This window comes from Stegostoma tigrinum, chromosome X (assembly GCF_030684315.1).
Source record: "Stegostoma tigrinum isolate sSteTig4 chromosome X, sSteTig4.hap1, whole genome shotgun sequence".
NCBI classification, from domain to species: domain Eukaryota; kingdom Metazoa; phylum Chordata; class Chondrichthyes; order Orectolobiformes; family Stegostomatidae; genus Stegostoma; species Stegostoma tigrinum.
The window spans coordinates 17,609,346-17,624,315 of NC_081404.1; the positions used below are offsets into that span (position 1 = coordinate 17,609,346).

At 40.4% G+C, this 14,970-nt stretch overlaps 1 protein-coding gene across 4 annotated transcripts in view; it reads left to right on the top strand.

Annotated features, from left to right (window-relative positions):
- Positions 1–14,970, top strand: part of slc11a2 (solute carrier family 11 member 2) — an 88,393-nt gene that overhangs the window by 70,218 nt on the left and 3,205 nt on the right. For 3 of the 4 annotated variants that reach the window (XM_048523613.2, XM_048523610.2, XM_048523612.2), the window contains 3 exons: positions 2,831–2,904; positions 3,292–3,445; positions 6,224–6,277. In XM_048523613.2, the coding sequence (XP_048379570.1) occupies positions 2,831–2,904; positions 3,292–3,445; positions 6,224–6,277 (282 nt within the window). Of the gene's footprint in view, positions 1–2,830; positions 2,905–3,291; positions 3,446–6,223; positions 6,278–13,290; positions 13,310–14,970 lie in introns of all 4 variants that reach the window. The other variant, XM_048523611.2, reaches the window with a different exon arrangement.

Here is a 14,970-nt window from a genome sequence, read left to right on the forward strand (position 1 = left end):
ATGGTGGTTGTCCACATAGTAATCACACTATTAAAGTTCGTTCCTCACAGTTAATCTCTCACCCTAAATCTGAGCGGCTGATAGAAGGTGAAGTGCCTTTACCTCTCTCATTCACATGTTTTGTATTTGGTTCTTCAGGATCATCACAATAGACCCAGAGTGGAGGATGGTAGGCTGAATGATCCTGGCTCTCGAAACAGAGCTATCCCATCCAAAGACCAATACCTAAAGTGGAGACTTGGGAGAATGTTTGTTTAACAAGGGTCCAGTGAATAATAGAGGGATGTGCAGGAAAAGCTACTGATCAGTTTGAACATTGTTCAAATGTTCAAGATAATGAAGTAGAGAGGGAGCTGATTTCAATTAAGACCAGTATTTGCCATGTTTCATTGATATCAAAAAGCGAAACTTCTTCCTGATGATTGTTAATGATCTCTTATGAGGTGATACAGTGGAATTTGAGTGTACGTTAGTACAGCTCTGTTTATGTCCATCCCTGTGGATCCAGAGAACTCTTATTGACATAACCAGATGTTGACAATTGATATTCTAAATTTTAAAAGGCCTGAATTTGTGCCCTTCCTCCTGAACTGTAATCGGGTTCCCACCTGCTGTTTCAAAAGGCCTCCAGTTTTGGCCTGATTCCACAAAAATCCAGCCCAATTATTTTTGGAAAAAGCAGATTATGTAGAGATATATGGAGCTTTATCAATTCGTAATATAGGGGCAGAAGAAAGGCTAATTGTTGATTTATTACAGTTCTTTGTTGATGTTGAGATAATGAGGTAAAATAGAATAGACAAATAAGAGAATGGAGTGGGACTTTATTTTGTGGTCTGACCAATACAGGGTAGAAACAGGTCAGACTGTAAGAAGGTTAAAGCAAAATTCAGATTTTACATCAAGCTTCAGGGGCTTTTAACGTATTAGTTTCAATGCTAACAGGAATAGGTCTGGGGTGATGTACATTCTATATAGGAGTGCAAGTGAGAAGAAGATTAAGGAAGGATCTTGTTAAAATGAAACCAATATTAGAAAAATAATCTCCAAGATCAAATAGATTGTAAGTTATAAATTCTGGTGTTTCCCAAAAAGGAATGTTTGTACCAAAAGATTGTTGGGTTCCTGGAAGAGGGGCATGCTGTATCGGAATGATTTTATAAAAGGGTATGAAATAATTTTATTCTCTGATTTGTTTTGTGTCAGGACCGTGGGTTTATTCTGTACTTGTGGTTATTGGTTGAAATGAAAAAGACCTGTTGAAAAACCAAGGATTATTCAAGGATTGCCACACTTCTTAAAGCACATAACCTGACACTCGTTGCAAATGTTGTTTATGTAGTGATTGTAACATAGAAGATGGGTTCCCTGATTGGGCCAAATTAACAGCCCCAATCAGGGAGCCCTGGCTGACAAAGAAACAGGAGTGTCAGAGGTTCTGTTCGCTCTGAAAGAGGTGGATCAGTGTCAAGGACTCTCCACATGTAAATAATGGGTGGCTTAGTGACAGGATACCAGCTTCTGTTGAGTTATTTCAGTTTAGAACATAGAACATAGAACATTTCAGTTTACATAGCTGTTTGTTCAAGTAACAGTGGAAATCTAGTTTGCACACAAGCAGGAGCCATGGGCTGGGTATAAATGGAACTTTGGCTGGCAACATTTCAACATGGTGTCTCAGTGGTTAGCATTGCTGCCTCACAGTGCGAGGGACCTGAGTTTGATTCCACCCTCGGGCAAGTGTGCGTGTGCAGATTGTACATTCTCCCTGTGTCTGCATGGGTTTGCTCCAGTTTCCTACCACAGTCCAAAGATGTGCAAGTTAGGTGGATTGGCCACAGGAAATTACCCATCATGTCCAGGGATGTACAAGTTTGGCACATTAGCCATGGGAAAGGGTAAGAGGATGGGTCTGGGTGAGTTGCTGCTTAGAGAGTTAGTGTAGACTTGTTGGGCCTAATGGCCTGTTTCTACACTATAGGGATCCTATTCTACCAAGTAGCTGGTTAACTGGTCACTTATCCACAGACTATCGATGACCAAGGCCTCCTGCCTCTAAACAACAATGATTGGCTGCTAGGTAGCTGAATAGCATAGGGGTGTGGACAAGACCATTGGAAGCAACGGGTTGTCTGCAAAGGCAGAAACTATTTCTTTTCTCTGCAGTAAAAGCATCTGTCATCCAAACAGCCATTTTTTCCCCTCTTTCCAGTTGCAATAAGCTGTGACTTGTAAAGGTTGTGACTTATCAATTAAAAGTGAGAAGCACTCACTTTGTGCTTCCTGCAAATAGTGAAAGTATCTGGAGAAGGGAGGATTGAGAAGCAGTGTTCTGATCAACACAAGAATCATCTTAGCAAACCCTGTGGCTAGAGACCACTGAATTGCCTTCCCAGTCTTTCCCTCCACCCACGTTTGTTGTCCTGACTGTCTGTCCATGCATGTGTGTATATTTAAGTTTCAGCTAGTCGAGCTGTATGTCAGCAGTTCGTAATTGTTTATCTGTAGTTAGAAACTGTCTATTTGTAATGAATAATAATTCTTGTTAAGTACAGAAATCTGACCCATGCATGGATCTAAAATGCAGGCAGGTTGGGCAATTCTACACGATTTTAAAATCCTTTAATTTTTGTGATTGAATTTGGGAGTTCTCGGGCTTGATTTCTAGCTCGCTACTACAATGAGGCATTACATTTGAAATATTGCTTGCAAGCATTAAGTTTACCTTCTTTTAAACAAAAAATTTAAGTGTTCTGTGTAATTTTGGTCTCTTCATAGTGGGTTACCCTTCAGACCCAGCTCTAACTGATAACCTTTCAACTCTTTGCAGTTGCCATTTGCATTGATCCCAATATTGACGTTTACAAGTATGGGCTCAGTCATGCATGACTTCGCCAATGGTCTGTAAGTAATCCAAGTGCTTATTTTTCTTTCCTCACTGCTTTTATAATTAAAGAAGAGAATTGCAAGGTTTGCTTATTTGTTACTCTGCATGTAAAATCTTAGAATAGATTCCAACCTCAACTCAATCCTGCTTGTCTAGCATTTTAACTTATTACACTTGAAGGTTTAAGATGTGAATAGGCCATTCAACCCCTCAGTACCATTGTGGGAGCACAGGCTTCAAATACTGCTCTTGGGTTCAAAGAAACCAACATGGACTGGTTTAACTGCTTCCATGTTGTAATTTCTGTGTATTTCTGCATAAAATTACTCTCTGACTGATTGGAGACTCTGCCATCACAATTATGACGTCGTGAATATAATATATTTTTTTAAATTTCCCCTCAGGGCATGGAAGATTGCTGGTGGAATCGTTGTTTTTATCATCTGTACCATTAATATGTATTTTGTGATTGTTTATGTTTCGAGTTTGGGGCATGTGGCACTTTACCTGATTGCAGCCCTCATTTCAGTTGCATACTTGAGTTTTGTTGCTTACCTGGTAAGTCCTGACGCAAATTCTTCTATTATCTTGTAATAAGTCATAAAAAGAGCTTCTGTACTACCTCCAGGCTCATGAACTGCTCGGTGCAGCGCTGATTCAAAGCAGGAAATTACAGGTTCAGTTAATTTTTAAAAATTTCAATATCCATAAATGATATGAAACAGCCGAATGTAGTAAACTGTGAGGACGATGGTGAAATGGGTGGGGGAAGAGCAAAAGAAATAAATAGGAGTGTGAAATGATACATTTGATTAAGAGAAATGAGGAGAGGCAATATGGGTTTGCTTCTACAATCTTAAAGGTGCAGATACCAAAAGACATGGGGCGAATATATACGCTTTGAATGTATAAATAGTTTTTTTAAAAAAAGCCTTTCAAAAACACAAATGGGATCTTTAGCTATAAGTATATACAATAGCAGAACAGAGTACAAAGCCAGAGAATCCACACCAACCCTTTATAAAACATGAGTTAAGCAGAGCTGGAATGTTATGTCCAATACTGGGTACCATAGCATGTCAAGGCCTTGGAGAGGGCGTACGTGAGATTTTCTAGAACAGAATTTGTGCTTGAGCTGATGAATGACAAGTTACATTTGAGCCACACAGAAGTAATCATCTCCAATAAAAGAGAATTTGATCGTTACCCCTTGATGTTCAATGGCATTACCATCACTGAATAACTGTGACTGTCCTGGGAATTACCATTGCTCACAAACTCAACTAGACCAGCTGGTGGAATTTGAATTCAATAAAATCTGGAATTAAAGTCTATTATTATTTCTTTAAAAACCTATCTGATTCACTAATGTCCTTTAGGACAAAAACTGTCGTCCTTGCCTGCTGGCTGCAGGTCCACAGCTGTGTGGTTAACTGTTAACCACCCTCTGAAATGGGCCAAGCTAATTTGAGTATCAAAAATAACAGCCTCAAAAAAGGAGGGAAACCAGATGGTGGGGAAATCGTACTCAACCTCCTTCTCACTAACCTGCCTGCTGCAAGTGTCCATGACAGTATTAGTAAGAGTGATTACCACACATTCCTTGTGGAGATTAAGTCACATCTTTGCACTGAGGAAGCCTTCCATTGTATTGTATGGCACTATCACTCGCTGTTAAATAAGACAGATTTGAAACAGATCTAGCAACTCCATACTGGGCACCCATGGGGTGCTGTAGGCCTTCAACAGTAGAGTCATTCTCCAACACAATTTGTAACCTCATGGCCCAGCATATCCCTCACTCTGCCATTATCATCGAGCCAAGGGATCGACCGTGGCCCAGTGAAGAGTGCAGAAGGGCATACCAGGAGCAGCACCAGGTATAGCTAATAGTGAGATGTCAGCCTGATAAAGGCTAACACAGGACTACTTGTGTGCCAAGCAGCAAGTGACAGACAGAGATAAATGCATCCTTAACAACCAACAGATCATTTCTAAGCTCTACAGTCCTGTCACATCCACTTGTGAACAGTGGTGGACACTCGGTCAACTCACAGGAGGAGGTGGCTCCAGAAAAATCTGCATCTGAGCACATCAGTGCAAAAGATGATGCTGATGTACTTGCAACAATCTTCAGCCAGAAATGCCAGGTGAATGATCCATCTCTGCCTCCTCCAAGAGGTCCCAGCATCACAGATACCAGTCTTCAGCCAAATCAAATCACTCCATGTGATATCAAGAAAAAGTTGGAGACATTTGAAGGCTATGGGATCTAACATTTAGAATGGGGTGTACAGTTCTGGTTGCCCTTCTATAGGAAGGATATTGCTACACATGAAAGTGTTCAGGACAGATTCACAAGTATGTTGCCAGAGTGGGAGGGTTTGAGCTACGAGGAGGGGCTGAATAGGCTGGGGCTATTTTCCCTGGAGCGTCAGAGGCTGACGGGTGACCCTTATTGAAGTTTATAAAATCATGATGGACATGGATAGGGTGAATAGCCAAGGTTCTTTTCCCCAGGGTAGGGGTGTCCAAAACTAGAGGGGCATAGGTTGAAGGTGAGAGGGGAGAGATTTAAAAGGGACCTGAGGGGCAACTTTTTCAAAATGTATGTGTGTGTATGGAACAAGCTACCAGAGGAAATGGTGGAGGCTGGTACAATTACATTTGAAAGGCATCTGGATGGGTACATGGATAGGAAGGATCTAGAGGGATATGGGCTAAATACTGGCAAATGGGACTAGGTCAGATTGGGATATCTGGTTGGCACAGCAAATAGGACCAAAGGGTGTGTTTCTGTGCTGTATGACTCTATAACTTTCTGGCAATAGTACTAAAGGCTTGTTCTACAGAACATGCTGCGCTCCTAGTCAAGCTGTTCTAGTATAGCTCCACACTGGCACTTACCCGATAACATGGAAAACTGCCCCGCTATATCCTGATTGCAAAAAGGTTTTCTTTCTGAACTGAAGATGTACCACAAGCAACAACAGTTCTGTACTCAAAGAAGAATAAGACAAATCTGAAGGTTCATGAGAAAAGTGGAAAGAAATCTAATTTATAAGTATTGCTTGAAATGTCAGCAGCACATCTGAGTTGGTTCACTCTCTGCAAGGGATAATGAGACTGTAAGCCTATTCTTTATAAATATTGCTATCTAGCACACAAAAATCTCTGTGCTTTCAGGAAATTTGGGTGATTGTTAGACAGATTGCAGAAAGGAAAAAATTTAGTAGTCAACTGTGCCTGTTGCTTTGATTCTGGTGCGATGGAAGAAATGCTCAGAGCGTTCACTTTGTGAAGTGACCTTTGCTTTTGTTTTTTGTTTCCCCCTAGGCCTGGTACTGCGCAGTCTCACTGGGGGTCTCCTTTCTGAACTGCGGACGCACGGTAAGCAGCACCAGTGCTGTGCTTATAGAAGAGCAAGGCGAGTCTGGGAGTTAACCAGAGAAAGCTCCTTTATACATCCCTGTATCGAGACGCTAGGGATCTAGCTCTGTTGGGTTGCACCCTGAGCACCGTTTTGTGGGGAACCATACAGAAGCTACTCTAATCCAAGATTTCTCCAGAGGGCATTCAGTTAAACAGTCCCTGTGGATGAAGCAACCGTTGTAGGGCTTTAGGATTTCAATTATTAATTAGTAACTTTTAAGTAAACCCCAAAGTTAGCCCTCTACTTGTTAGATATTAGATAATTGTGCAGATACAGCAGTGGATGATCGATTGACCTCCACGAGCCTGCTGCCCTCGACCTAATTGTAAATCCCAAATCTGTATTGTATAAAAGGTACTGTGTAGTCATGATTCAGATGTAGAAGTTCTGTTGTAAATGATTTGTAATGTTTTTAAATTAGAACAATTTTATGTATTGGAAAAAAAAAATCAGTGCATGGGCTGCTGTAGCTGAGCATTTGCTGGCTCAATGCTCTGGGCAGGTCTCTCTCTTCAAATCACTAACTGACTCAACAGTACTCCTCCCCTACATGTCCAGAACATTGTATCTTTGGGGGAAGAGAGTGGGTCCTAAAATTCACCAATAAACAGTGTTTTATCGTTGAAGTATTTTAATTAAAGGTTGCCACAATTTGAAATATAGGTTAGGAGTGAAAATTGAAGTTTTATAAGTATGTGCAAGCAGGAGTGTGATGTATTCCTAAAGACCCAATTTCCAGTTTTCTGTCGTGGCACTGGATCAGAAAATGGGGTCTTGCAAACTCCTTCTGTACTGACCGAGTAGCTATGGAGTCTGGAAGGTTCAAACCCACATTTCCAGCAATGTTTGGAAACTGTGCTACAGCAGGCTGAGCTGACTATTGGGTAAAGTTACATATGAAATGGATGGAAAATGTATTTATATCTTGTCTTTTTAATATTTAAATTTTGAAAGCAAATATTTTCACTTTTGAAGTTTAAATACTGAACAGTGTTCCAGTTCTGCAATGTGCCACCTAGTTGTGGTACGAGATCACGTAGACCAGGAAGGCCTGAGGTTTTCATTAAACATAACAAGTAACGGCTGGAGCCTACCCTTTAGCCTGCCACTTTAACAAAGTCATGACAGATCTACCCCGGACCTCAATTCCTCTTTTGTGCCTGTTCATCAAAGCATTCAACTCCCCGATATTTCAAAAATCTATCTACATCTTCTTGAAATACTTTCCAGCCTCCTTAGCTCTCTGGGGTAGAGAATTCCAGACATCCACTACCTTCTGGGAGAAGAAATTTCTTCACATCTCCATTTTAGATGCATCTCCTTATTCTGTAACTACGTCCCCTAGTTTAAGATTCCCCAACTAGTGGAAACATCTTCTATCAAACCCCCTTTAGAATCGTGTACGTTTCAATAAGATCTCCCCGCAGTCGTCTTAACTCGGGTCTAATAAATACAGGCCCATGTGTGTAGCTGTTCTTCATCAGTCAGCCCTCTTCATCCATGAAATCAGCCAAGTGAACTTCTTTTGAATTGTCTTCAATGCCAATATATTCTGTTTAAAATATGAGAAATAAAACTGTACACAGTACTCTAGGTATAGTGTCAGCAGTGCCCTGTACACTTGTAACAAGACTTACCAGTTTTATACTCCAATCCCCCAGCAATAAAGTCTATTTGCCTTCTAAATTACTTGCTGCACCCATTGCTAACTTTGTGTTGCATGTACAAGAACACTCAAATCCTTCTGCGCTGTACTTGGCATGTCCCCCCATTTAAATAGTAATCTGCTATTTGATTCCTCCTATCAAAGTGTATGACCTCTTACTTTTCTACATTAAACCCCATCTGCTACACTTTTTTTGCCCACTCACTTTATCTGTCTATATCCACTTGCCGTTTCCTCCTGTTCTCATCACAACCTGCACTTCCTCCTATTTCTGTATCATCAAATTTGGATAAATCGCTGAATTTTCTCTTTCTCTTTCTCCCCCCCCCCCCCCCCCCCCCCCCCCCCCCCCCCCGCCCAAGTCAGTAATGTAGATGGCAGGCAACTAGTTGCCTCTTTCCAACTTAAAAAAAGACCTGTTAATCCCAATTCTAAACACTATCTTCTGTGTGTAATGCAAGCTCATACATTACTTCCTATTACTTCTTGTGTAATTACCTTCTGAAACTCCAAATACGCTATCTCTGCCAGTTTCCCTTTATCAACTCTACTTGTTCTATCCTCAAAGAACTCCCAATTTATCAAATGTAAAAGAGAAAATTATAAAACCATATTGATTGCATGAAGCTTTCCTAAATGTCCAATTTCTTCCTTAATACTCGACTGTAGCATTTTCCCAACAACAAACATTAGCGTGTCTATAGTTTCCTGCTTCCTGTCTACCTCCCTTTGTCAACAGAGTTACCTGTCTGCTGGAACCTTCCCAGAATCCAGTGCATTCTAGAATATTTCAGTCAGTGCCTCCATTATCTCTAGCTACTTCCTTTAAAACCATTGGATACAGGTCATCAGGTCCTGGTGACTTGTTTGCCTTTAGTCCCATTACTTTGTCCCTCATGAGACTGTTAAGATTTTCCTCCCATCAGTACTTTGCTTATCTAATAGCTTTGACATATTTATTGTGTCCTCTATTGTGACAACAGCTGCAAAATATTTATTTAAATTATCTGCCATTTCCCTGGTGTTTTCAATTCCCCAGTTGCATCCTCTAAGGTCCCCACACTGACATCAGCTACTCTTCCTTTAATATACTGATAAAAGCACTTGGTTTGTTTTTATATTTCTTGCCAATTTACTTTCATAATCAATTTTCTCTAAGCTTTTTAATCATTCGCTATTAGTTCCAGAAAGAAATTCCCTAACCTTTGGACTACAGCTCATTTTCACAACTTTGTATGTGTTACTATTTTTTGATCTACTGACCTTCCACTTCATCTATTTTCCCAGCCTGCGTTAGACATCTTCTTCTTGGTAATCTGTAATTGCTCTTATTTAATTTGAGATCCGAGCAAAACAAAATTTGAAATTCAACCATGTTCTGATCATTGCCTAAAGTTTTTCAGTAGCCCAGAAGAAATGTCCTGGGCCTTGGCACAAGGCAGGCAAGCCTTTGAAACTCTGTTCTTTGCTGCAGAAAACAGTATCTATTCCTATAATATCCCCTTTTACTACTACGTTTTTCTTCCCTGCCTCCACTTGTTTCGGACTATGGTGCTGTGATTAGTTCCGCAGCGGGAGCAAGAACCTTTAACTATTGGACAAGGATACTAGCTAAGGCTCCTCCAAAACTAAACTCTGGATCCCCACAGTCCACACTCACTCAGTCTGTCTCACTCACAGTCACGCCCGCCCATCCCTGACCACAGACTAAGTTCAATATAATTAATCCAAGGGCTGTGGCTACTTCCTGAAACTGTGGCTAGGTAACTACTTTCTTCACCTACCTGTTTACCTGAGATGCCTCAGCTCTGACTGTGCTCTCTGCTATTAGTATTTATCTCCCACTGCCCTCCCCGTGCACGTCCACTCTTCTCTTTCTTAAACTGCTTTCCCTCCTCTCTCTTGTTTGAGAAGCTGCTGTCACTGCTCTGTCTCGCATTTTCAGAAGCACAGGATCCTCTGTCACTCTTTTAGCTGCTGCTGACTGTCTCCAGGTCCTCCTCAGCTCAGTTTAAGGTTTTATCTATGGTCTGCAATGAATTCACTGGTCTCAACTGAGATTACAGTTTATGGCTCTTAAGTAACAGGGGAAAGAGTTTTAAAAAATTATTCTTGATTACTGTTGCCACACTTAACTCGGCCTATTGTGTATGGGCTTTGGAAGGATCAAGCATAGCTGAGATCTCCTCCATTACTGTCAAAGCACTCAGGAGATGGTGCATTGAGGTAGCAGACAGTGCCTGGCACCGTAAAACAGTATCCCAGCAAGAGATAATCTTTTTGAAGGGGAAAATCACTGCAGCAAAAGAAAGACACACCCTCCACATATGCTTTTTGTTTCAGTCCATTTCCAACAATGGTCTTGTGGATTCTTTTGTATTTTAACCCTGCTGGTCCTGGTTCACTCTCTTGAATAGAGGTTGAACTGTCAGACCTGGCACGAATGAGATTTGTTTCAGATTTTTACAGATTATAGTTTGATTTGCCCCAAGTTTGATCTTCAGAGAATAGTTCTGACACACTCTCAAAACCACAAATTAAAATCAACTCGATCCACATGATAAATTTCATGTGAGAATTTGTTTTCATCAATGCAAGCAAGTTAATGCTGAAGTTAAATCTGTTCCAAATGCTATCCTTCTGGTCCTCAAAATATTTCAAGCCTAGAACAAAAAAAGTCTTATTTATAGTAATAACAACAGGGCTACCTTTTTAAAAGATGGCTAAGTTTATTGTAAAGCCTTCCATCAAGGGTTGAGTATCTGAGAACTGCTGGATGTCTGTTCCATTCTGGAGTGAGATGCTGCATTTGATTGAGGAGGAGAGATGTGCAGCCCAAGTGCTGATTTAGAAACTCTACTAGTAGTTGAGTCTGAGCATCAATTTGTGATATGGTATGCCTGAAATAAGTGTCTCTATTTGAACTCTGCCTCAGACCTTCAAATAACCATCAGGCACTCTGTTTGCCGTGACGAGAACGGAGAGCATCTTGTGTTTAATCCTCCCGGTTTTAAGCATCTCTTCATCTCCATTCTCATTTCCTTTGCTCGTTTCCTTCAAGAATGTAGACACGTCACAACCAGCAGTTTCCAAATCTCTTACCCATGAGCTATTTCTCTTCATTCCATGATTCATCATCCTTCCCCTTTGTAAATCTGAATGGGTGGGAATAGTAGAAACGTTGGGGAATATTGCATAAGGTAGAGGACGCAGGCAAGAGCAGCTCTGCTTTGTCACTTTTTGTTACATATTTGGAAATCATTGACAATAGTTGCTTTGAGCACAAAAGAGCAGCAAAAGCCTGTGATGAAGATTCCGATTGTAATTTTCTAGTTTGATCTGTTTCTGATCATGAAGTCTTCAGAATTCTGTAATGACACCATTGAATTTTTTTTAAAAATAAACTAATTTGCTTGTGTGTCTCTGTTATTGCGTTTATGAAACCAGAGTAGTTTAAAGCAATTGTAGACCAAGCCCCATGTCAGTAGGGCCTCATGCTCTATTTTCTCTCACTCTCTCATACTTTGCTGTTCTGTGTAAATGGGGGGGGGGGGGGGGGGTTACACTAGCCCTCATACAGTATGTCCCTTGAAATTAAACTATATATGCTTCTTAATGCATAGTTACTGATTACTCACCAGTAATGAGAAAAATAATAATTACATTTTTGTCAGATCTTCTATTGAGTTATCCTTAGCTTGACTCTGTGTCAAGCTGGTTGTGGTAACAAGGGCTGGAGTCATGTAAACCAGACCAGATAAGAATGGTAATTTCCTTCCCTAAAGGGCATGAGATGGGTTTTTCCAACAATCAACAATAGATTCACCCTCATTGTTAAACTCTTAATTCCAGATGTTCACTGAATTCAAATTCTACCATGTGCCATGGCCACTTTTGAACCCAGGTCCCCAGAATGTTATCTGGATTAACAGTCCAGCAATAATACCACCACCACCACCCCCTCCCAACCCCAATTATTGAATTTATAATTCAAACTGTACAATTTCTCAAACTGTGCAGAAAAATGGCTTTACCATAAGCAATTCCCCATTATCTATTAATCAGAACATTGATTGTCTTACTTCAGTTTTGGCCAGAGATGTACACTTAAGGTGATGAGAAATTGATACAAGACAACAGTCCACAATAAACTGTTTTTATCCAAACTGCTCCTACTTATCAACCTGTACAAACATGATTTCTAAAATTAGGGAGTTTAAATGCCCATGGAAAATCTTGATTGTCATTCTCTAAGTATTGTACTGTTTCAATATCTTCTCAGTGGTTCTGTATCATGCACCCTGTAAATAAATGTGTTTTATCTTGTACGCTATGGTCTGACAGCATGCTATTTTCCACCAGAGAAGTAAGGCAAATGAAAGCTTCCCCAGTGATCAACAGCATACAAAATAAGACTAGAGTATTCGGCTCCTCAAGCCTGCTGTGCTATTCAATGAGACATGCATCAAGCCACAGATTTAGATTCTACTCCAGACACAGTCAGGATATTATAACGTGTTCCCCAAAGGCACTGTAGACAAGTGTTTTACACTAACAGACTTGTTCACAAACCATTATAGTACACCAGTGACAGACGTCCCCACCAGTTCTATATCCAAATGTTACACTGCATTTGACCTGATCCTACCAGTACTATATACTAGAGTTATATAGTGACCAATCTGTCTCTGCCAGTACTGTGTCATGGTCTCATACAGTGACAGCCCCATCTTCACTCACACTATAATAGTGTTATACAATAACAGACCTGTCCCCACCAATACAATATCCCAGTGTCAGACAGTGACTGGTGTATCTCTATCAGTATTGTACACCAGTGTTAGAGTGACAGACCTGTCCTCGTCAGTACAGTACAATGTTATCATGACAGACCTGCCCACCGCACCAATACAGTACACCAGTATTACACAGTAACACTCCTGTTGCCATCAGCAACATATTTCAGTGTTAAGCTGTGCCAGACCTATTTGCACATCAAAGCTTTATGAATGAAACTTCTCCACATTTATGATCTAGAAAGACGATCTATCAAGGCACTTTCGGTAAAGGTTCACCGATTTCACTGAAATTTCCATAACAGTGCCGATTCATACAGCGATCGGGAACTAGGCATGTAATGAGTTTCTTCGATAAATCTCTACTATGATTCTGTACCAGTCATTGGCTTGTACCAGCTACACCATTGTGCCAGTAATGTTAACAGTTACTACAAATTTTGACGATTTGTATAATCTTGGAGCTGGCCATGTGTGATGTTTTCTTGTTATGTATATCTTCCTGTAGGCAACTCCTGAAGACACCAGTAAGTACTAATTGTCTATGAGCTATAAATCATTAGTTTCTGATTCTGACTGATGCATCCAAATTAAGCACACATCTGATGTCAAATGGACTCTTTAGCAATGCACAATTAACTTGGGGCAACTGTAGACCAGCAACTTTATACATAGTGACGAGTGCAGTAGAAAATTGCTTTAGAGATGGTGTAGATTACCCAAATATTTGCATGCTGGTAATGGCTTGGTGGGCACAGCTGATGATTTGGTGCGCACCTTCCACTGTCATAGAGAACACTTCTATGGATGACTGCTTTTTAAATTGTTTTTGTAGTTCTAACTTGGGAGTTAGAACCTCCCAAGTGTTTATCTGTCCTGAGATGTATGAAATATTCCAACTATCAGCTCTTTTGCCCCTGTCACTGTTAATTTCCATGTTGTTATCGTCCCAACTGAGATTGTTGGATGAGTCAGCTCCCACAGAATGAAACCTGGCTTAATGCTTGTATCAGTTACCATGGTGGTTTGTCAATGGACATATTCACATTAGGAAAACTATATGTATGACAGTTTAGAAAGATCTTATCAGCAGCAAAAAGAATAATTCACCCTTTACTCCCCCAGCCATATTCTTTACAGATACTCCATCCCACTAAAATATCACTCCAATCTTAATTTGAGGAATTCTTGCTCAACTGACTATTTCAAGATTGATGGCCTGGAGACTTATTTCTAGGAGTCTGGATTCCTTTCCATTTCTGACAGCTGGGAGACTTCTACAAACTCAATTCTCTCAGTTTGGAGTTTTGCACACAACTGACAGACTATCTTTCTGCTAGAGTGAAACTTCTGAACTAAAAATCTGATTCTTCAAAACTGAAACCTATTTCTTCTGGACTCAACTCAAACCAGGTGGTATCTGGTCTGTTTTTCTGTATGTCATCCAATTCAACTTTGCAAACACTTCTTCAACTAACTTCCCAGCTGTCTGATTGAGGCATTTAACTTAAAGTTCATGCTTTCTTAGAAATGATGGATTTAGCTCACTGTGCCAAATGATTTTGACCTCTTTAAAAAAAGGCCACAAAACTAAAGCCACAAAGCTCTCTAGTTTAAAACTCAAATTGCAAATGATAATACTATATACCTTTATTACAATATTCAACTGTCGTCTGTTGAAAGTACACCTGAACTTGAAGAAAGTCTCACAGTCAGTGGATGCTCTGTCCCAGTCGCCAGCATTTGTAGTTCAGACTTTTAAATGTAAATGGCACTATGCAGGAGAAGAAAAACAACTGGTGATTACAACAATTGTATTAGTTCACTGTTTTGAGTGACTTTGGACAAAGGATTTTTGCAAGTTTGACTGCAGCTCATTTGTCTATTCAATACAGATTTCTAGCATTGTTCTCGTGTGGTAACTTGGCTTAGTGCTCATTGGACAAAAGTCAACATCGATAGGCCGCGCGTATATACATACATATACACACACACACAGACATGTATTCACACAAAACTTGTGCAAACATAGATTTACACAACCAAACACGCATGCACCTAAATATGCATGCACAGATATGTGCATGCATACTCTCACACGTAATGGGCATACGTACTGACACACATCCCCGAATACTGACAAGCATGCATGCACATCTGACACACAGCTACACCCGCACACAGAGAC